The sequence below is a fragment of the Bombus vancouverensis genome, chromosome 7 (genome assembly GCF_051014615.1).
Source record: "Bombus vancouverensis nearcticus chromosome 7, iyBomVanc1_principal, whole genome shotgun sequence".
Taxonomy (NCBI): Eukaryota; Metazoa; Arthropoda; class Insecta; order Hymenoptera; family Apidae; genus Bombus; species Bombus vancouverensis.
In genome coordinates, this window is record NC_134917.1 from 9,182,455 (window position 1) to 9,207,657 (window position 25,203).

At 30.0% G+C, this 25,203-nt stretch overlaps 2 protein-coding genes across 3 annotated transcripts in view; one reads left to right on the top strand and one right to left on the bottom strand.

The window, feature by feature from the left end:
* Positions 1–102: 102 nt before the first annotated feature.
* On the bottom strand, positions 103–9,942 carry prom (prominin). Its single transcript, XM_033338565.2, has 17 exons — positions 9,927–9,942; positions 9,017–9,400; positions 8,665–8,720; positions 8,398–8,573; positions 7,699–7,886; positions 5,692–5,787; positions 5,251–5,453; positions 5,028–5,163; positions 4,610–4,780; positions 4,286–4,385; positions 3,757–3,951; positions 3,326–3,548; positions 2,957–3,256; positions 1,696–1,854; positions 1,482–1,615; positions 1,126–1,176; positions 103–218 (listed from the first exon to the last, which is right to left on the bottom strand). The coding sequence occupies exons 1-17, from the start codon at positions 9,940–9,942 to the stop codon at positions 173–175; spliced, it is 2,634 nt and encodes an 877-aa protein (XP_033194456.2). The 3' UTR covers positions 103–172.
* A 2,444-nt stretch (positions 9,943–12,386) lies between these two features.
* LOC117159055 (trace amine-associated receptor 9) overlaps positions 12,387–25,203 on the top strand; it is a 54,643-nt gene continuing 41,826 nt past the window's right edge. The window contains exon 1 of one of the 2 annotated variants that reach the window (XM_076620044.1): positions 12,387–12,473. The gene's annotated coding sequence lies outside the window, so the exon portion shown is untranslated. Of the gene's footprint in view, positions 12,474–21,967; positions 22,484–25,203 lie in introns of those variants that run through there. The other variant, XM_076620043.1, reaches the window with a different exon arrangement.

Sequence of the window (25,203 nt, forward strand, 5' to 3'; positions counted from 1 at the left end):
AAAAGTAGTATATTTATTGAGATTAATAACAACAATTTAATTTTTCAAATATTTATATCGTTTAATCAATTAGAACATTCATAAGCATTAAGTACTGATTGCAAAAAGTGAAAATATATTATGCAGAAATACAGAAATATGGATGAATTATCCGGTGAAATATTTCTAATTTTTATTGCCATCCTTCTTCGGGTTCGGGTGGTGGTGGTGGTGGTGGTCTGGAAATGAATTGTTTTATTATTACGATGGATATAATCTAGCTGAATATACTTTCCTCTATTAATTTGATATTTACGTAATGTTTATTTATACAAGCTTATATTTATAAATATTACGTATTATATTGGCTTCAATAAATTACTATACACATTACTATACATTTGTGACTTTTGAGTATGATTGCACGGTGATAAAACTATTCCTATAAAGCTATTCTTCACTGAGTTATATGTAAAATATATTAGTACTTGGATGAATGATTGTGAATTGGATTTGTGTAATCACTCAACTGTATGGATGAGATAAAGCAAGTAGCAAGTTATGTTCAAACTTAGCGTAAACAGGTTGTTGAGACGACAATGGATACCTGATGAGTCATCTACGAAAGATTATTTAGCTATTTCTATACATCATTAGATTTTTATGACATTCTTGCGGATGAATTTTTAAAGCACGTCCATTTGTACTAGCTATACGTATCGTCAATTTGCTAGAAGAGTGACTTGTTAGAAATATTTAAAAAATTGTGAATTTTATGACATATGCAAAAATTAACTGCACAAATGAGCTATTTCCTAGGATGAGAAAACTACAATTTTATTAAATAATTATTTGAAATGTTCGAAACAATATGGTACCTATAGTAAAAGAACAAAGTCTACCAATAAGAAGATACTACAATAGTAAGATTGGAAAATAACTCAAAGACATACAATGTACAATATATCTTTAATATAAATCTTTCATATTTGTCAGTTACATATTTTTTTAAACAATACTAAACTTAAACGAATCCTTACTTATGGAAAATTTAAATAATTTTTTACATTTTGAAAGGGTATTAGCTATATAATTATGTAATTCATATCAATGGAAATATTGTTTTTAACTGAAATGTATGCTTACTCGGGTGTATTCCAATTTTCTTGTTCGTTGGTTTCGGTCGGAGGATCTGCTCTGAAATTAAAAATACATAATTATTGTGTAGTACGTATTATATATTAGCATAATAAATGTACTTAATGAAATTTCTAAAATAATTAGTTATTTGGAATTTTTAATATCTTTGAATAATTTTTAATTAATCTATAAATTTGCCTATAAATATACATCCTAAAATAAGTTCTTCTAAAATACTCTTTCTATCTATTTACTTCGTTACCTTTTAAAACTTTTTAAATCTTCTATACACAATGTGCATAATGTCATAAATTAATCAAAATACTTACCAAAATATCAAACAGAAAATTTTTGGTACTTACGATCTTGTGGATATAAGAGTAGCGTCTTTTGTAACAGATGGAAATTTTTTATATATCAAAGACAAAATATGAGCAGTTGGTGTGCTTGCTATCATAATAACTATGCATAAAAACGTAGCAAACCAGTATCCACTCTGAGAAGTTAAAAAAGAGTAAACTCTTATTCGAATAATATTTTGAAGCATATTTATAATATCTTCCAATATATACGTACCAAATTACCTAAAAAATGACTACATAGTAAAAGTTTAATTCCTTCTACGACGTCCCAAAGCGGTCGGCACTTTGCTACTCCATTGCCCATTTCGGACAATACGTGGAATCTCCATTGATCCAAATAATTAGCTAGTCGATCTGTGTAAAGCTTTGTTTTCTGTACAAAAAGTATAATATTCGTAATACAGTGTTCAATCAAATAAACGAAAGTGTCTTCTGTCTTTCTAACTCAACTTAACATTTTTATCTAGAACTATATTTTAACCCTTTGCACTACTCCGTAGCAGCTATTCCGGATGATTTAGCGTATACGTGACGCGTGTCTTACAGCTAGTGTAAAATGATTTTATATACAAATTAGCTTACAAAACATTATATTCTAATAATTTATCTATATTTACATCTTTGAAAATATGATTTTGTAATATTAATTTCTGTATTGTTTGTATGATAACTTATAAAACATTCACCAAGATGCATTCTTGATATAATTAATCTCATTTTTCAACAGTTCAAAATCAAGCTCATCTTCATTTGAGCTAATTTCACTTGTGAAAATCATTTTTTTAGGATTTCTAAACTATAATACTTTTACCATGATCGTCGAATCCGAACTAACATTGGAGACGTTGTTTCAATACCATAGTTGAACCATAGTTTCGGTGGGATATGGGATTAAATATTTGATCTCCATTTTAAAGTCTAACACTTTACACTTCCTAACAAAGAACACAAACAGCTAAGGAACCAATTTACGAACCAATATTGCACTCTCATCAATTGGAGATGTCGAAATCTAGCATAAACTGGGACTATCGTCTCTCGCTCGCCACAGGAGTTGCAATACGGAATGCCGTGGTGACTGAAAGTCGCCTCTCGAGTGCAAAGGGCTAAGATTATCTTTACAATGTAGATAATTAGTAAAACTTATGGTTGATTATTTTGAGACTGTTAGGTAGATGATACATTTACAATGTACATGTGAATGGGTGTGTAAGCATCAGCGAGCGTCTAGGTCTGAGTTGAGACAAAAGACGGTTGGAAGCCGTTAGAAGAATGTGGTGGAGTCGGTCGACACAAGGGTGCATGCAAGAAGGTTATCGAGGTCTCCAAAGCGTAGTATATATGTATAGTTGTTGTGTGTGAAATAAAGTAAACTATTTGTATTTCCGAATCCTCTCTATACCTTAACAGAGACTACATTGGTTATTACAAAATTTTAAATTTTATTTCGAGTCGGCAAGTCAAATAATACGTACCAATTGAGCAATCTTATCTCCTTGATTATCAATATAATATTGAATAGTCTTCAAATTAGTAAGCGATTGATTAACCTGTTGTCGTAATGGTTGCACTTGCAATTCTAATGCAGCGAGTTTATATAACAATGCGTTCTGTAATTTCATTAAAGGTTTCACTCGCCTTAGAGTCAAATCTTGCATATTTATTACAATAGTTTCCAAGCTTCTGGCTGTCAATCTGTCGCTCATTTGTTCGGTAACTTTGTCCAGTTGATCTGACATTGCTTCCAAATCTTTATTTAATATTCTTCCTTGGATCTAATGGCAAATAATACTTCAAAAAATTTAAATTATCTATAGAAAGTGTTAATCAAGGATTTACTATACCATAATCCTATGTTCTGTTAAATTCAAGCCACAAGCATATAATAAATTATGTAGTTGCTGTCGCAAATACGGCGTAAATATTTTTAAAGTTTTCAATTCAACCTTAATTTTTAGTATAATTCTGGTAAAGCTTGACCAAGTCCAATATGCAGTAAGTTGTTCTAACTTCATTGTACTGCCTAATCCAAAAGCTGGATATGCAGGCTCGTTTTCTCGACATTTTCTGTAATTGCAGATTATTAATTATTTCGTAAATCAATGCATCAATTTATATATTGTTAAAATTTCCTAGAACATTATTTATATAATTTACTAGAATATTATTTTATGAGTAACTTCTCTTATTAGTTGTACCATTTACAATAAAATGTGCATTATTGATACGATAAATTTTCATTTCTAATATATATCAAACAAATCAATCGACTTACTCGAATAGATCTTTCAAAGATACGCTTAATCTTTTTCCTAAGAATATTCGAGTTTCCAAGATAGCTTGCATTGTACTATAATTCGGATCATGAAGTGGACGGCAGATTAACATTTCTGTATGACTCGATAACATCAAAGTCATTAGAAAAACTGCCCATAATATAATTGAGATGAAACAAGCCATAAATACACCACTGAAATGTAAAAATTGCAATCGATACTTCACAATTCATAATTTTGCTGGTTGATTGATGTAAGAAAGAAAGGAAAAATAAAAGATAATTAAGGACAGTTACAATTTTTTATTCTCTATGAGAAAGTATTAACCTTAACAGTCTTTATGTTTCTCTAAGGTATAATGACCAACAAAAGAAGTATATCTTACCGAGAAATATCTCTCATATTTCATTAAAATGTGTGTGTATGTGTGTGTACAAATGGAAATTATTTTAGAATTTAGTATTATTTACACTGTAGTATTACTAAGAGAATAAATGCACTAAATTTAATTAAATGTAGCATACTCACCATAAAAGTGTAAGTCGTACTTTATCTTCAGAAGAACCACAACGACAAGAAAGAGCTCCTAACAATAATAACCAGACGATTAAGATACATAGTACGGCACCTATAAAATATAAATAAAAGCCATAGTATTTTATTGATTTACTACTATAGTTATTTTATATTTCTTTTATTTTTTTTTTCATTTGCTCTTCTCATAAACAATGTCTTTTATATATAAATTTCTGTCTCTTTCTATCGTTATATCTATACATATTCTTTAAAAAAAATTTAATTTTAGAATATATATACACATATACATATAATTTAAGGAAATATATTACTTACCAATACCTATAAGCCATCTGACATGTTCGAAGACTATTATATATGGTGTCGTATAATCCACTAGATGCCTTGCAAATTCTAATTGTTTAACGAGCTCGGAATTGCTTGCTTCCATATTTCGTGCTTCATCAAAGATTCTTGCACGCATTTTATTCACTTCACGTCGAATTTCTGAAAGACGTTCCTTTTTATTTGATTATATCTTTCGCTGCATTTCCAAATGCAATCAAGATAATAAGGATATTATTAATTCATAAATTAATATTAAAAATTTAACCATAGACGTGCAATATACATATGTATTAACAGTATTTATACTAATATTTGTGTTACCACAATCCTTCTATAAATTATTCCTACACTCACAGTTCGCATTGATGCTTAATATTATACACTATTAACAAACATTTTTACTTACGATTTCGAACTTCTAAACTATTCCTCGCAATATGTTGTGGAATGTACATATACTCTCCTCGAGCTTGACGAATAGTTTCTGTAAAATTTTCTCGTTTCAAATCACGTAAACGCAGCAAATGATCATCTCTCAGAAACTATAAAAATACAAATACCGTTGTTATACATTTTGCACTGAGCGTACAATAGTATATACTTATTTTATAAGAGTAGATTCAATTTGCCTGATCTATCCGTAAAGCTAATCGTAATCCAAAAGAATCAATAATGGTACAAAGGGGACGATCGCGTCCGGTACAAGCTCTCAATATGCTTTCCAAATTTCGACGTAAATCATCAATTTCACGACTTAATTGCTTCCCAAGACTATGAATATTTTCACCATCGCTTAATAAAGATTCAACATTACTTGAAATTTTATAGCTGGCTGAAATATAATAATATTATAATGATAAATAATGTGTACAATATATTTGTCACAACCACGTCGTCATAAACATGCAAAATCGGACGTGGTCATATCTATTTCACTAATTAAAGTGTCAGTCACAATAAGAGAACTGATTTTACTTTTACTTTACTTCTACTATTCTACTTTTATTAATTTCACTATTTTGACGTTTAAAATAGGTACATTACGAATACTCTAGTCATAGTTCTCTTACCATTTGCGAGATCTACAAGCATATTTAAGGCGTTATCTAGCCCTGTTTCAGTGGATAATTCATTCTGCACTGGCTTTCCCAATAATTCTTCTATATCTGCAACAAATAAACATATTTTTATTTTACATAAATACGTAATATTTCCGCTTTTGCGGTAGATAATTTTCCTTGTACATCATTAAAATTCCATAATAATTCCATATGACTGATAAACGGATAAAAATACGTAAGAAGACAATTAGAATTTGAACAATATCGTGTTTATAGAGATGTCAAAGCGCTTGACAATTCGTATTGCGATTACTGACTATAATAGATTTCACGGATATCGGCTGGACTGAGTCATTTTTCGAGCAGTAGTTTAAAGGGAAATCGACGTCTACCTTTTGAACGCTTGTCGCGTGATTGAGCGCTTGGCGCATTGTACTAAGGAGAATGCAGCTCAATTCCGCTTGTGAGGTAGTCAAGCGACATACTAGAGATTACTCCTCAGTCACTATCAGCGTTCAATATTCGCGAATTCCAACACAGTTACATCGTGCGTCACGCGCGACGTACATCGCTAAATGAACTAATCGCGTCATTTGCTAATTACAAAGTTCTAGGTTAAATACAAAATTCTAATTTTTATATCATTATAAAAATTAGATAATATAATCATATTTTTATATTAATTATGTTTTATATTAACATTTTAAGAGCGAGTCAACTTATAGCTCAATGTTCAAAACAATAATGTACAGAGTTTTCCAAAGTTTCGTATCTCTTTCATACATGTATTTCGTTTTTAGTCTTATGATTCTTTTTTAAATATTCCAATTTTCGCTGTATAAAGTTTTAAGATGGCAGATTTAACTATTTAAAAAAACTAAAAAAAAGTTCGTATACACACACGAATATTAAAATCGCAACCACTTTGCATGAAATACTTTTAGACATCACGTGTGATTATATGCATTATATGCACAATTTACTATAATCAATAAAAAATTGTAATATTTTGAAATTTTCGAATTGTATAAATATAAAATTTCATCACACAAGATCGACACGTGTCACTCATAATCAGTTAGGTGACGTTCCCCATCCGTGTTACTCGGTTAGGGTTGCAGAATAATAGGAGAGGGAGAGAGCGTGTGATTATCCAAGGAAGCGTTATGCAACAACAGATCATCGCTTTATGTAAGTAGGTTGATTGTAATATTTATGTTTTATCATTAGTTATAAAAATTAATCATTTCCCATTTGTACGTCCATATATTTTCAGGCATTCCTAATTTAAAATATTGTATTGTGTACTAACATAATACCGTAATAAATTGCAGAATGAGATTAAATCAAATAAATGTTGTAAATTTGTAAGGGTTTTAAACAATCTATCACTGTTATTACTTTCTTAATATTCAAGTCATATGTGGTTTAAAAAAATGGATTTATTATAATTTAAAACGATCTATCCTATTTAATCAATAAATTACTTTGTTGATAAGATATTCTTACTAATCAGTACGAAACACGATAGGATCAGGCTTTGTACAATGGCAAACGCACATAATACGATCCCCTGTATTGTTCACACTAACGAGCTCAATTTGCAGGACTGGTTAGCCTATTAACGACGATAGACCCATTATAAGATATTTAGTATCTCTATAGCTTTCATTACACGCACATGAATGTTCTAATTTCTCCGTTCATAATCATTGTATAATATTACAAAAATTTTTTCGCATTTTTTTTATCTTCCGAAAATGTACCTAGCGTCGTATTCAACTTCACATTTTTTAATTATATTTCTAAATTGTACACGATAATTTCCAGGATCTTCCATTTTAATTTTTCCATACAATTATCTCGCAAATTATTCTTTATCAGGAAAAATGTTCCAAATAAAATTTAATCTGTTTCTATGAGGGCGATCAATACCATTATTTTTCACATTTATTGTGTTATATGGAGAAACGATATTTGTAGGTACAACGTGGAAGAAAACAAAATTCTACTTACTGTCTAGATCTGCAAGAATTGCTTCGCTAGCCACATCTAGACTTCTTGAAAGGCATTTGCGTAGTTGAATCGTTGTGCTACTATGATAATCGTTTAAGTCTTGTAAGGCAGTTTCAACTACAATTGGAAATTGTTCCACGCTTGCAGATACTGTCTCATTACATACGATCATTGTAATCATGCCCAATCTAAAAGTAAGTTGGACAGATTTATGAATACGTGTAAGCGAGTTTGTAGCAATATTTGAAGAAGTTATTAATTTAAAGAAAATGTATAAGTTAATTTTATTGTATTTTCTTATAGTGGATTTTCGAGTGTATACAAGAAATGTTGAAAAATGCTTAAATGCTTAAATGTTCAATTCTTATTAACATGGAAGATGCCTTTAATTTATCGACATAAATGTCTCATCATGAGTTGATCTATTGTTTCGTTCAAGTTTTCGGATCTTTAACAATTCTGAATATTTTATGAATTATTCGAGAAAGAAAACTGGAATTTCGCACAATTTATTTTTTTTCGATTATCAGCAAATATCATAAGTTTTGAAGACAAAAAGCGGCAATTATGATTGCAATTTTTGTGCGATTTAAAATGAGATGAACCGTATTATAAAGTGATCTCTCGTAGTTTTTTATACCTGTTGCAGAACAATTTGTATTTAAAAATTTCACCATCAGTATTTGTAACACTGCTTACCCGAGTACACAAACAAAAAATGCCAGGAAAAATGTAAGCGCGCTAGGATGTTGACTCGGTTTGTAATCTTCTCTTATTGGACGACATGCAAGCCAAAGCTCAATTCCAGGTATTACACAGCACAAAATGCAGCACATACCAAGCACTGCCAGCAATGCTGTTTCCAGGCGTATTGACTATTAACAATTAAACCAAATTAAAGAAAAAGTTTCATTATATACTTTGATAAAATGCGTCATGTACAAAGCATAGAAAAATTTGTCTTACCTCTGAAATCAATCTTGACGTACTTAACCGGTTTTCTATCGCATCTGTCAATAAATCTATAGGTAATATAAAATATTGTTTTAGAAAATGCTTCTGCCATTTAGAATTATTGAATAATGATTGTTTAATATCGTTTCTACAATGGAGCATTGAACATAAAACATTGAAACGGATATCACAGTAAATTGTTATTATTTGTAATTTTTACTTTCATTATTTACAGAACACAATGTTAAATATAAAAAAATATATCATAATTGAAATTATGATATCAATACAAAGTGTTTATTAAATTTTAAACACAAGTATAGATATAATATAATGAATAAGATTTCAAGATTGTATACTTTACCAACTGGTACGTCATAAGGTTGAATAAGTGACAGAAATTTTCGTAGAAAATCAAAAACAAATATTCCTCTGTCCAAGTGTAAATTTGCCATTTTGTACTCTTTTTCGGAGCTGGTCGTAGGAAATTTAAGTTTCGGATTCCAATTGTTCCAATCTGTAGAGATCACAGATGTCTTCAAATGTGAAATATTTGTGTCGTTTCTAGGTCCATGAACTAGAACATCGGCTACCATTTCTCTTCCATCACGTTGTGCTTCACTTGGTGTGTGAAAAATGATAAAGCTGTCCGTAGTAGTGTAATTGTCGCTATTTGGGAATGAATTTGCTTCAACTATACCATTAAGCTGACCCAGAGCTTCCGAGGCAAAAAATAGTACAAATATTCCTAAAATATTTAGAAAGATTTATTCATCGATAGTTAGAAAGTGTATATACAAAATCAAAGCACGTAAAATAGTATATTATATTTATATCTGTTTTATATTATTTTATAAAACTGCGCTTATGACAATTTTACTTTGAATAGTTTATATCTTTTATCGTTTATTATTTTTTCAAAAGTTTGAAGTCACGACCTATTCCATGAATTCAAGAATTTAAAAAACATGTCAGTTTAGAATTTTGTTATTTTAGAAAAATCTTCAGTCAAAGATCTATCGAAGTAGAAACTATAACTTTTTATATTTTTTAGTATTGATTAAAAATCACAGCACAAGGTTCAGTATGTTTAGGAACAATTGGAAAAGTGATTCCAAATTTTAGGAAATTAATTATCGAGGTTAAAGGTTCTTTTTACGATAAGTTTTAACTTTTTCATTGTGTTAAGTATTCATTTCTCAAGTATATTCGTAAGATTTGTAGTGTCTTTATTAATAAGTAAACAAAAAATGAAGATACAAAGTAATGCACACCTTTCAAAAGTATCATTTTCTTTCACTGTAACGTTACAGTTTCTCGATATATTCTTCGATAAGATAATACATACAACGCGGAAACGCGATAGAACAACCCTGTTGAATCGTGGCTATATGTGAACTGACACTCGAAAGATTTGTTAAGGCTTCTTTGAAACCCTGTAAGTGTGGATGTTGTTGAACTCTAATAGAAAAGATATAAAAACACGCACATATATTATATGTATAACATTGAAATGCGAAATATCGAAGTTAAAAATATCTAATATTTAAAAGTTTCAATAACTAACCTACTAAAATAGTTGAAATTGTTGAAATTATCAACATATTTTCTAAATAAAAACAACTGTTTTAATATTAATTTTATTGCTTTTCTCATCCTGTAATTTTAACTACATCAATAATTTCTTTCTATAGCATTTTTTTTTAAATATTTAATATTAACTTATATATGATATAAAGTTTATTTAATACTTTAATGATAAAATTATTTTACTTCTGTGACATTCTTAAACATTTTTTAAATCTCATCATTCATCTGTAATAAAAAGATTTTCTTCCTTTAACAGCCTTATGTGAATATCTACATATGCTTACATATTTAATATTAACATAATTCTTGTAAAGTTATATAACATATAATCAGAACTTTCTCTTTTGTTTTCTTAAAATAAATTAGTGCGCGCAAATATAGATAGATTAGATTCAAATCCTGAATAAACCGCGCGCGAGTTCTATCCCACCAAATTGTGCTATCCCTCCTTTACCCCTCGCTAAGCTTATAGACTTACCTGTAGCGCGGGGAGTCATTTGACTGTCGAAAGTCATCACGCATACATGTGTATACTTATTCGGAACGCGTCGTTAACCTATTAACTGCGTAATATCCTTCGTTGCTATCTTGTAAGCATTTATACACTACTATTAAATCCATTTCATACTTTTTTAAGTATGTTTGCTTTTCTTTCGGTTGGTTGAATATATATTCGATTATTTGAATGCTTTAACTTATACAAATCTTGTATTAATAGTTTTTGAGGTAAAATTTCAGTTTGGCTATTACTTTAGGTTAATATAGTTGGCTTTAATTATTTTAAATTGTGTTAGTTGTCTTTTGTACAGATTATTCGATCGATTATTGGTTAATTACATGAGTAAACTCGAACGAATAAAAGTCATGAATGAATTAGTAGACGGATCGATGATTTCTAATTTATAATTTATCTAATTTCATAGTAATTAATACGTTGTATAATAATATGTAATTGATAATGCATAATTGTATTATTATCATGCATTGATATATGAACATAAAAATGAAAGTAAAAAAGATTAAACCAATTACTTTTTCATGTATGGATATATTAAATTATTTCTTTATTAAATAATTATTAATGAATCATAACTTTTATTACAATTTTTATTATTGTTACGAAAGAACCTCAATGACAGATATCTTTCAATTTTAAGGTTAGATGCAGCTTTTATGCAGTGTTCTGAAATTTAGTGGAACATTTTGATTTATTGCAAGCATAGTTGCATATTTATGAAACATTGTTTACAAACACAGTTTATTGTTAGAATGTTTCTCTTGAACACTCGCAGTTTCTTGGATTTTTGCAAAGCGATTCATATCAATAATTCGATCGATCGATTCATAGATATTTGGCAATATTAGGAAGTGTTTTATGATTTGTAAACAATATTTTATGTATGTGTACATTTCTTTGTTATTTCCTTCTTATTGAGGAGCAAATAACAATTAATAGGCAGATTTAGTAGTATTTTCTTAAATAAACACTTTAGAAGAAGAAAAAGTAAAATATGAAAATAAAACATTTTGTTTTCCTTTGTGTTCCCCCTCTTTACTAATACATCTTTATTTTCCGAGAATGTTTATGATCGCGCGCAATGCGGTCAGTAGAGTCAATGTTTGTTGCGCAGTGTTATTTCCAATATTTTTTAGAGCACAATAGCTCTTAATAATTGAAAATTCACTTAGAATTCACGCACGAAATTTGAGTCAGTGTTTGTTCGTAGTGTCTTTTATTTTTCTTTTCTCATATTTTTTTTTAAATTCAATATCAGCTTTCGGTATTAGAATCAGTGCTTCTCTTCAAAGAATCTAACCTCTTCAAGAGTTAAAAATATGTAGTAAGTATTCTTGTCTATTATATTTTCATTAATTTTGTTTCTTCATATTTTGTTTGAATCATCGTTAATCAAAAAGATAATTTTTTTTATTGAAATAAAATTTGAAAGTATTGAACTATAAAATAAAAACATCTGACATGCTTGGACGATCATTAGATTCTAAATTTCTAATTCTTAAGCTTGTAGATTGGAATCGTAATTGTTTATCGTTATTACAGTTTATTAGAATTTCAATCTTCATTAGCACTAAAGATTTAAATTTAATAGAGTTCTATCTTTTTTTTCTGAAGATTTTTCACAATCTCCAGTTGCATCATGGGATCCTATTCCTTCGTGATGGCATTTTCTGAATTGCAGTAACATTGATGGCACTATTCTTCGTATGCAATGGTGAGTCTCATGCATTTTCGTTCCTTTGGTTACCCAATCATGTCGTAGGATGAAAGGTCCGTATCGACACGGATGACTGGTTGTACTACGCAGAATTTTTAGCGAGCACAACGACTACGAGTATTTGTTATACCCGTGAGTAGCAACATTTCCTTTTTATGCGTTTTATTTATTAGTTCAGGGTAGGTCTTTTTGCATATCGCGAATTTTGATGATTAAAATTGCACATCAATAGTATCGATGAAAGCTCATTGAATATGCGTAAATAGATGAAATGTGAATATTTCAATAGATAATGAATGTTGGAATTACTAAAACGGAATATAACGGAGAAATCGGATATCCTCTGATTTCACTACAGTTATTTTATGGTAATGTTTTTGATTTAATCATATTTTATCTTAAGATCTAATAACATTGTTGTGTAATGTTTTATGTTATAAACTCGGATATTATTTCAAACATAAAGCTGTTGAAGTTCAAATTTCTCCGTATAACCATGTAGCTACTGAATATCAAATGCAAGAAGGCACTTCGCGACAGCCAGATTTTGGGATCAAAGCAACAAGTTTGAAACACTGCTTTCATTTTGTTGAAAATGTACTTTGACAAAGGAATCACCTGAGGCTATTCGCATTAATATTCAACTTGGCGTCAATTATTACATTCTACTAAGCTTGAACTTCTTTTTTGATAGATACATAGAGTCCCTTTCATTCTTAATTTTCTTATTTCAGTATTGGAATTTTAATGATTCCTTAAATTAAATTAGTAAAGTAAAGCATAAAATCATAATAATTTGTAATAATTTGTAATAATTTGTAATAAGCCGTGGAAATGCGAAATGAAAGATCATTAGCCCGTTAGATAAAAATAGATACACTAATCATACTTTATCACAGTAATATCATTTTTTTAGTAGGCGCATATACTCATTCAATTATAAACATTTCTAATCAAAATTGAGATATACACGTATTTATATCGTGTTTTACGCAATTTTCGCTAGCCGTGGTTAAACGATTTCAGGAAAATAGTAAATAAATTAGAGCGTGAAAGTAGTGTGCTAAACTCGAGTGTTAGAGGCGTCTCGGGATTTCGTCTGTAAGTAGGCTTTTGCGTTTGACGTGTATATTCGTTATTGTTTGATTTTAATTACGCACCCCGTAAGGGATTTTTGAAACTAAATTCTGCAGTTAACAGGTTAATGGCTTCCCGTTCTATGAATCATCAACAAGATCGGAGATCACTCTTGTTACTTTGTCACTGTACTCGTAATAGTGTTTCTAGTATTTAGTAATAGTAATAGTAGTAGTAGTAGTTTGTTTCTTGGGCGATGTACAGTTTGGTTTACCACTAATTTGGGCAAATCGCGGTTGTTTTGTTAGTGTTGCGAGTGATTAATTACGAATTGGATTAGAGTTGCGAACGAGTGTTAATTACGTTTCGAATTAGAGCTACGAAAAACTACTAACATCGGTTTGTTCTATGTATTAGTGTCGCGAAGAAATGATCGTGTTTGCTGTAACGTTGCGAATGATCGCGATTGCTTTTAGAATTTTTTCTTTATATATTATATTACTATAATTTCTTACAGAATAGTATTAGAATTTTTTCTTATTTAAAATTTGAATTAATAAAAAGGAATTAATTAATTTTGTACAGTTGCAATTTATGGTCATATAAATTTGGTTAATATTAAAAATAGCTTTTCATCCGTACAACAATTTGAAGAAAAGAATTAAGGAATGTTGTGATATTCCTCCATCATGATTGTTTTAATTACCATTCTATTTAGTGTTACATTAACGAATGATCGCGCTTTTTTAGTATTGCGTTTATAAAATGCCCCAAATCATTTCACTGGGACTATGGACGTGTCTATTCCACTTCCTGTATCATGTACTACAGCTAAAAAGTTTGCACGAAAGGTGATCATGTAACAATAGCTTGTAATATATTTGCTTTAAGACCTTTCACAATTACAGTTGCGTGTATTTAAATATGAGTGCATAGATTACTATTTATTAGCGTTGCGTAAACGATTAAAACACCTTGCTGTGTTGTGTGTTTTTGGGAATTATCTGTTTCTTTTTTCTTGTTCTATCAGTAGTAAATTAATCGGTATAGCAGAATAATAAAGCACCCTTATTTACATCCGTGATCTATTTGACGAATTTTCTATTTTATAGCTGTTCTAAAGATAATTTAGTAAATTAGTGTTGCGAGACAAAAGAGGTATTCCATTTACAGTTTGTTGATCGGGTCTACAACGAGTAGGTATTTTGATGGCCCTTTTGGCTACCAAATTGATTTCTTTTTCAGCACGCTTTATTGCCTTTTGGAATGTTTCTTCTTGAAAATACCGCTAAAGACTACATATGTTTCATACTAATGAGTATTTTCAATTTGATGTTAATTACTTGAAATTGTCATAAAGTGTTATAATAAAAAATGCTCTGGTGAAATATTTGAGTTATACATTGCTGCTTCTTGCATTTAAAGTTATAGTAAAACGAGCTTATTTTATTTGGTTAGAAACGAATCATGTGATTTTAATCGAGTTCTTTTTTCATTCTTTGTGTTCAAAACAAATTTTTAATGTCTAATTTAATTCAAATTTAAATTGCGTTATATGTTCACAATACTGGTTAAAATGTAATTATCGGATTATATTTTGATGTGTTATACGCTCTTTTTTCAGTTGTAATTTTGTGTAAATATTAACCTAATAAATAAAATTGTTACAGAATACGAATATTAATATATTTAGTACGTTAAATATATATTTATGTAATTAAAGAATCAAGAGTGAAATAACGTGTATAAAAGAAAATGATTAAAACAAAAAAGGGTAATTGTTACGAAAGGACATTTGAGCTTACTTACTCAGAATTAGTTATTTTTTGTTTCAGAAACCATTCTATATGCTATTTAATATTCCATATATACAATATTCCATTTCCTTTTCTTTATGAAAATTTAGTTTCAATTCTAACCACTACAAATGTTATAACCTTATTCTACGCTAGATCGGTAACGTTGGGAATGACACTAGAGTAATGATAAAAGAATGTTGCGTACGAGATGTCGAATAAAAGAATGTATAGGTGGTAGGTGATATTCTGTAATATCCTCGTAGACGAGGTACGTGATAGATTTGTCACTTCATGAGACATCGTGTTTCACATTCTGAAATACCGATCGTGTAAAAAATCACAGGTTCGTTATGCCCTCTATGGAAAGTTCAGAAATTATATTAAATTCAATCAACGAAATTACTAACATTAACAGTAAAGAAATCCTTTTTATTACATTTCTACATGAATCACACAAGCATATACATATAAGTACGTATGCATTAGATTGCGATGATAGAAATTTCGCAGTGTGCAATGGATTAGCCATCTATTAAAAATTGCATTCGCAGTTTTTTAACACAGCAAAATGAAAATATCAGCTTTTAAAAGATTCATATTGCGAAAATGATGGTATTAAAATGTTTGTCATAATACTGTTACGGGATCGGTTCTCTTCTTTGAATCGATTGGTTCGATCATTTTTAAATAAGCTGTTATTCGCTACAGTCTATGCAGTATATGTACAATGTAAGGTGCAATTGAAAATTTCTATCATTTCTTTATACACAATCAATATGTCGGATATCGGTAAAGACCGATTGTCTTAATTTTCTGCCACGATCCGCATTGGTCTTGGCATCTCATATTGTGACTATCAAATAGCTTTGACGTTCCACATTCTGACTATTAAATAGCTTTAACGATTCATTTTCTTTGTCAAACGCTTGCAACAATATTAATTTCTGAGGGACTTTCGGGTAAACGAATGTAGATACGCGTCAAAATTAAATAAATGAAATTAATACATTTCATATATAACGTAATATATAAAATATTGGTGATTTTATAAAGTTCTATATCAAAGGCGACATGGTACTTTTTAGTGCCATTAACGCTGTCATATCTATGGTTCTAATTTTGCTCTATGTCTAACTTGTTTCTTCTTTTGCATACAGGGTGTCTCAGTATTGATGGTACAACCTGGGACAGTGATTATACAAATTGTGGAATAAATTTTCTTCATTTGATGCTTTGTTTTCGAGGAAATCGACTTTGAATTTCCTCCGAGTACGCATGCATTTGACTATGTTGTGGTTAAATGAATATCGATACAAACCATTATTTACTTTATCCATTTATGTAGAAACGTATATATTAAATCAAAAGTTTATTCCGATGGCAACACGAGTTTTCCACAATTAAACGCGATGGTCATTTTGGTGTTCGCAGAACTAAAAACGGAAAATATGTTGGAAAGCGTGCACGAAAATTTAATTCAGAGAGCACACCTGTGTATGTAGTACGGTGGCCAACATTTTCAACAATTTTGACATTAATAAAGTAAATCTTAAGAATTATATGTCTTATTATTACTCATAAACCTACGGCATATGGTGTGTATGGTGATTCGTTTAACCACGATATAGTCAAGTGCATGCGTACTCGGAGGAAATTCAAAATCGATTTTCTCGAAAACAAAACCTCAAATGAAAAACATTTGTTCCATATTTTCGATATATTTTCTTATATACAATCGCCTCCTTTAGGTTGTACCATAATACTGGGACACCCTGTGTATAACGGACTGTTCGTAATAAAGGAACTCGTGACAAAGGATCGGTGTTGTGTATTGTTTCATTCTTTCAGTCGAACCGATAGAGTACTAGTGAGTGAATGGTTCCACCGTCTCAATTACCAGGTGTGAATTCTTGCTAGCGTGGAGTGACCACTAGCGACGAATTCGCGTTACAAACTCAATCAGAGTTTTTATCATTCTCACAGACATTTCACAAATATATACGTCTAATTAAGCCATTTTAGATATTCTTTATTTAATATTTTAGATATTGATTATTTACTTAAAGTCAGTCGACTTCTAGTCAAATAACTTGACTTGTGTAAACTGAAATTTGAAATCACGATGATTAAAAGCTTTTTGTTCTTTTTGTTTAAAGCGACTTTTGAGATGTATGAAGCATACAGAATTAATCAATTCCGCCAAGGTTGTTAGTCCTTTTGTTTTTAAAAAATTAATGCAAGAAAAATATTAACCATGTATTATAATACTAAAATTAGATTCAGATTTATGTTTAGATTCTTAGATAAATTTCTCTCGTCTTTCCTATCGTAAAATGTAAAAATTTATGTTAAAGAAAATTAAACTTACGTATGTTGGCTAGTTTATTAGTAAATACTATATATGAAAAATCAATTAAAACAAAGTTAGAAGAAAGCAACACGAAGGAAAGAAAGTTTGGAATTCACTCACCAAATACGCTAATGACCCGTGAATTTCGATACGGTGAAGATTTTAAAGACGGTATTAACGAATTCCTGGCAAGTTCTTACGCCTGCAATTTCCCGAGCTCGGCTCAGATCAGAGGATAAAAAGAGCGAATAACAGTGGACCAAAGAACAAAGCCAAGCCTCTCGGATCTGATGAACGATTTGATATCACTTCACTTGCTAAGAAATGAAATTTTTATCATTTCTATTTTTTCTCCAATAAAAAGAATTGCGATAAAGTTTTGATATATTAAAACGAGTTTTAAAGTATGGATCTAATAGAATTATTTCAAATTGAATAAGCTAATATTCGATTAATTTTAATTAAAGGTGACTAAAAAGGAAAAAAAACGATACAAGTTATCTTTCTTGTTAATTTGTCTCTAACTTGGTGCGCTGAATGCAGCTTTGTTCCTCCGTTGATTTCTACTAGTTTCTTTTCTATTTTACTGGTTTGAATTTAGCTTGGGAATAATTAAGTTACTTCTATCCGACTGTTTCTGAGAATTAGGGTGAGGACGGAAATTATGGAAACGAAATTAACGAGTTCTTTTAGTCGAGATTAACGGATTATTCCATTTACATTTGCCACATTGCGGGGAATAAGAGATATACTTACGTCAGAAAATACAGTTTTCGAAAATACAGTTTCCAAAAATATTCAATAAACTATTCTTTCATATTGATAAATCTAACACAAGCTGCCAATGCAAAGAAGTATTAGAAAAATTAAGTTAATTTGATAAATTGTTATTAGGAAATTATTAAAATTTTTAAGAAACTATCTCGTTTGGAATCTTATATTGTAAAAACTGTGTATATATACATTGAGTATAGCGATAAAAATTTCACCAATTATACGTAATACAGTTAAATATTCTCTTCGCTTATATCCACCATATCTATCAATCATAGTTTTCTTCAATATTAATATTCATACCTGCTATTAAACATTCGATAATATTGAATATTACATTCTATTTCTTCTGTTAGAATTTATTATATTTTCATTTCGGATTTTCATTTTAGAGCATTTATTTTATATCAAATTTTTTCAATGGGATTTAGATATAATACCTTTAGATAATATACGTATAATTCCTCTAATTCTTAAAAACACTAGTTTTCACACTACTTTTCCATGTATTTTGCATCTTTGTCGTCTAGTATAAATGCAAAATGTTAATCGATTTATTTCTCTAACTATCTAGAATAGTTACCATATTTTGTACGAGATCAGCAAGTGTTCTAATACGTACGGATGAGAGTATATAACTTTTACTGTCCTAGAGTTTAAAGCTCAGATTTCCTAAGATAAGTGTCGAACGAGTAGGAGTATATATTCACCGCTTTTGACTAAACGTATCGTTTGCTAGTGGAAATATCCTGTTAGAGCTAGATACTTGTATGGCAGTTGAAGACTGCAGAGGAAGAACATGATATATGTTTAAATCATGTTTTTGTCTACTGATAGGGTTTTATTTTGATTTTAAAATAACAAAACGATTTGATCTTTGTATTTAAAGTAAAAAAGACATAAAAGTTCGATAGCATGAGATTAGAGTTGATATTATTTTGAACGTTAAATTTTTATTATAACTTTTTAATAAAATTTTAAATGATCTATATACATTGCTTTTCTGTTTGATTAGATCCACTGCAGTTAGAATAGGCTGACAATGTTTGGCTGTTAAACTTGAAGACATTCTATGTACGCCTTCTTTTAAAATAATGCATAATCAGGTGTACTCTGACACGAGGGCATTTGTTACATTTAGTTTTCAGATATATGATTAATGTAACTTTCTGAGTAATTAATATGAGTAATTCTCCAGTGAGAATTGCGTTCCTGTTATATGAACTCCAATTATATATGAGCTGGTTATTCCCCGATGAGATCGGATAAATGAGATCCTACGTGTAATGTGTTTTATAACTCGTTTTATTTGTGTCTGGAAAGTCGTGATATAAATGAAATTAAGAAGATTCTATGACTCAAAATAAGACGAAAATGAGAAATAACAAAATTGCATTGAAAATTTCATTTTTGAGAAAATCGAATTCAAACATGTGTCTAGTCAGAGATTAGCCTGGTGCACGTATACTCGACGAATTCAAATTCGATTCCCTCGAAAACGAGATTTCAAATGAGAAAATTTTGTCGTATATTTTCAACCTATATTCGCATGTAGAATAGTTCACTCCTGCATAGTCAGGAATTAGTCAGCACTTAACAAGTTTTCAAACTGAATTTTCTGGAAAATGAAGCTCCCAACGCAATTTTGTTATTGTTGACTTTCGTCTTATTTTGAGTTATAGAACACCGGGTCGCCTCTCTTGCACTACAATTTACAGAATACATTTTACACAAGCTAATTAACGATTTACCATAAAAATTTGAAATAATAACTTCACAACTCAAAATGAAACATAAATCGGTGATAACGAAGTTATATTTGAGACATCTTTTAGAAACGTCTGAAAAATTTGCAAAATTATCCCTGAAACCTCGTTTACATTACTCAAGTTACCCAACTTCAAGTAACTTGAAACTAGTTTACTAGCCTAAACTTGTTATTTACTTGATCTGATATATATTATGTCAACTTCAAGTCGCTCGATTAATCTGAACGAGGTTTAAAGCTTTGTAATTCTAAGTAAATCCAATATGTGATCAGACATATGGAATCAGACACATTACAAACTAGCAATGAACCGTAGCTATCGTAAAAGTTAAATTTTGTGCTATTCGTCGCTGCAGTATAATTTCGATTAAAATAATCATAAATGTAATATTAAATCTATTCACTCAGTGAAATTCAAAACAACCTACCGCAACTTGCCGTATGGGATTTTCGAGTGGGAAAGATTAATAGCTCCACCAGCGTACGAGGTTACCCGTTAAACTATAATTAACTAAAAAGGGCGTAACACCATCCGTATCTCCATATACAGTTGCCGTGACAAGTTCAGTGTACGATTTGCTTACAATTAGTATAGCACGTATTACTCGCGTAATTTTCGTAGCCTCAGAACAGGATCGTAATGCTTGTAGTTTGTAATAATCTATTCAGAGAGATACATTTACATTTAAATACTAAAGAATAATGTTAAAAATATAAGAATTTTTATATTGATCCGAAACGAATTTTACATAATTTTATATAAGTTATGAGCTTACGACTAGTAGTCATTTATATGGGAAGTGATAGGAAATGCATAAAAAAATCTGGTTAATTAAAAATATTTTGTAACTATAAAATATTTATTTATGCTTTACTATTTTTTAGTCAGGTTCCATTCCTTTGGGAGACGATCTACTGATAAAATATCATTCAGAAAATCTGACAGAAAGCAATACCTATGGGTTTATTTTAAGATAGTGCCATTTACGATAAAGTCATTACTAACCGTCATAATCAGCGTTTATATGTCTGCAAGATTCAATTCTACTTAGTTACATGGAATCGAGTAGATTTATCTGCTTAAAAAACACCAACGCGTTATCAGTACTTTGAGTACTTTCTAACTATCGATGTTTTAACTATTTTAGAAAGCAATGCTTGATAGAAAATCGATGATGAAAAGAATCGATCTACACTGCAATGAAATAAAGATCTACTTACAGTGAACAGCGTTTAAGATTCCTTACAACCTAAAATGTATTTATTTGCAATAAGATACAGATCAATTTACAGGGAGCAGAATTGAAGATTTTTCGCAACTTAAAATTTATTCGATTGCGATGAGATACAGACCAACTTACAGTGAGCAATATTTGATTGAAAATCGATAAAGAACTTATGCGAAACGACCTAATAATTTGCCAAGTAACATAGTAGTGTGTTAATAGCCACAAGTATGTCGTAGGGTGTTCGATGTTTGGCAAAGTGGATCACTCGGTTCCGATCAGTAAAGACTGAAGACGAGGGTGTGTAGAGGGTAGTAGTAGAGGAGAGGATCGCGTGGGAGGATGGGTTTTGGCATAGCAGAGCGTGTCGGTGCAGTAGGGGAGAATGGATTGGAATGGGAGAATGGGTGTTCTCTCCCAAGTGTTCGGCTGTCGGGAGCAGCCAGGCGGGTAGTCAGTGCGTCGTCAGCCTTCGCGTCGTCGTGATGCTCTTCTGTTCTTTCTTGTCTTTCTGGTTTCGCCCTTCCAGTTCATTCAGCGCCTATCTCGTCGGTACACTAGCTATATCGTGTTATTGTGACTTTTTCTATTCTTTCATCACAGAAAACGATCGTCAATATTATTCATTCAATTAGTTGGAAGTTGAAAATAGATTTGTGTTTTTATATTTGATTCATTGCTTTTTAAAACGTTCTTGTGATTTCATGTGTTGTTGCTGTCGCACGCGATTTATACTGACAATCATAAACTTCAGATTCCCCGGAGAACTTGAATGGAAAGAGTACCGAGATTCATCGTAAAGGAACAGTTTGACGCGCTTCAATACTACATTTCTCTCGTTTTACTTTAAATTGGCTGTTTGTTTTGTGGTGGATTTTCATCGTTCTTTTCAAGAGTTCTCAAAATCTAGAGAGGGAGAGAGAAATATTATCCTTTTACGTGTGATTGTGTTTTCTCTAGTGCTATTAATAAACTTATCAATGGTTTCTGTGATGATCTTTTCATAGAAGAGGGTATGTGTTTATACTTGATTTGTTTACACGTTTGTGTTCATGATTATTCAATAGGTCACAATGAATGAAATTGTCCATATTTTAAAACATATTCTTATATATTAATAATTGCAAATTAAATAATATCGGTGTATTATTCATGAAGTTTAAAGTTTGTAATCTTTTATTGAATTTTATTCTCTTTCTGGTCGATTAATACTTAACGAAATAATAATAATATCTTACAATCAAATATGTTAAACAATAGAAAGATTTATTTCAGAATAATGAAAAACTGTTTGTTTTTTCTTTTTAATTGATCTTGAAGCTTAAATTAAATACCTTTACTTACTATTGAATAATCTTTTATAAATTTGTAAGAATTTTTTCTAAATGATACTAAACTAAGAGCAAACGTTGGAATGTTCGAATTATGACATAAATATATAATAATATTTATAAAACTTTCTCTACCGTTTTATGTTAGCCCTGATTATTTAATATCAAATTTATTACAGAAACGCGCGAACATGTAAGAATCTTGTATATAAATTAAAAAATATTGAAATTTCGAAACATTTGCTTATTAATTATGCTACGTTTAAATCGTACGCCATGAAAACGTATGTTCTTTCCAAATATTTTCTTTTGTGAAGTACATACGCATTTATATGCATGCACAAGTGGCTCTCCAAGTAAAAGGTGCAATGAAATTTGCACTTCAAGCGTCAGATCTTAACTAGTGCCTGAGTAATCTGCTTTCAACATATTGTTTGAACATAGGAAGGATTGACTTTTTTGATCATACTTAATTTATTTGTTTATTCTTTTGTTTTCCCTTTTTAGGATACTGTTTTAGTACCTTTATTATTTTATTATTTATCAATCCTTTCGGATCTTTTTGGACATTTTTTTTTATTTATTTGCATTAAACAAAGAATATATTTATTTCTAGAACTCAGTGCAAAAATTCTTTATTATTATTTATAGAGTTTTAATTATGTTATTTATGACTTAAAGAACAGAAATAATTTATGTATCAACGAATATTAAAATTTTTTTTTATATAAACACTTTACATTGTTTTCAATTTTATTATAGGAACCCTTCATACATCCAATTCCAATACCTTTTCTACCTGGAATAAAAAGGGCTATTTGAAAAGGTAAAAAATCATTTGAAAAAATATCGCAAACAATTCTCAGTATTCTTAATTTTACTTTAGAACTAAACTGAAACCTAGTCTAAAACTAACTATATACATGCAAATTAAACGACAGGATATAAACGGAAAACAATTAAGAAAGAAGCTTGATTTAATATATATCGATAATAAATTCAAATAACTAAAAATAACAAATGAAGAATGATTTTAATTCCTGTATCATATTTATGAATCTCATTTGTGGCTTTAAATATGTCGTAGATTCTTATTTTGTGGAGTTTTTCCAGATTGAAGTTAGGCTTAGGTTTAGGTTTGCATGTTGAATTTGAGTTGTAAAGTAAAATTAGAATTACTTCTAATCATCTGCAACGCTATTTTTCTGATATTTTGCTTATTCAAATAGTCCTTTTTAACATATTGAAGTTTGAAAAGCATCAAAGGTATTCACCAAATTATATAATATTAGCTCATTTTGCAATAAAATATTATTTTTTACAAAGTCATAATGGAGCGTTGATTTTGATCATGACTACTATAATGTTTAAGATTAATTGAATTGATTATAAATATTGTAACGTTGATAATTTATGTATTTGTAGAGCTCTTGGCTAGCATATTTTTAATAGTACGATTGAAATGCTAATATAATATTGAAATATAATAGTATCAGTAGGTTCATACGTATATTAATACATTGAAGTACATAACTTTACGATTGCTTGAATTGATGGCTATATCGTACCGTAGTAGGAGAAATGTGACAAGAAGTTTCGAGATTGACTTTCAGTGAAGGTTGCACCGTGCCATGAATTCTCTGATATCGAACGAACAGCACTGCTTGCTTTATTCTCATTGTTAGGCCGATACGCCAAGTAAAGTGCTTGCGAACTTTTTAGAAAGTTTCAAGTATTTTTTAATATTAAATCATACGATCTCCTTTTTACTCTCTTTTGTATTATATCTATTTTTAATTTTGTTCTTCGATATATATTTTCCAATAGGAATATATATATATATATCATACTAGAACTAGCCGCGTTTTTGATAATTTTACCATTTACATCATTTATCTCTTGCACGCTGTGGACTTTAAGAATTTCTCATCTTTACAAATTTACAGACAAAATCATTAGAGAAATAAATCAGATCAAGTATATTCATTTATCTATACATTATACTTTCATTCTTCCTCAACCACAATATGGTTTTTGCGGATTGAGTTACTGTTTTGGCTAAAAACTAAAATTAATTATTCCAGCGTCTATGACTTTTTCCTTACATACCATATAAAATTACGTATTTATTTACATTACATTTACTACTTTATCTTTTCAATGATAATTATTATTGATGATATATGGTGATGAACAACTAGGTCCATCATGGTATACAGTGACATCGTAAAGTGACGAATAGCATCATTATAGAGGAACTAGTAGGGTCGTTGGACAAGTACAATGAAGAACAAAATTATTAATACGGTAGACAGCTTGATTATAACTGTATGAAGAAAAATACTGCTGTTTATTCGACCAATCGCGGGGAGACGTAGTCGCTAGGAGAGACGTCAACGGGA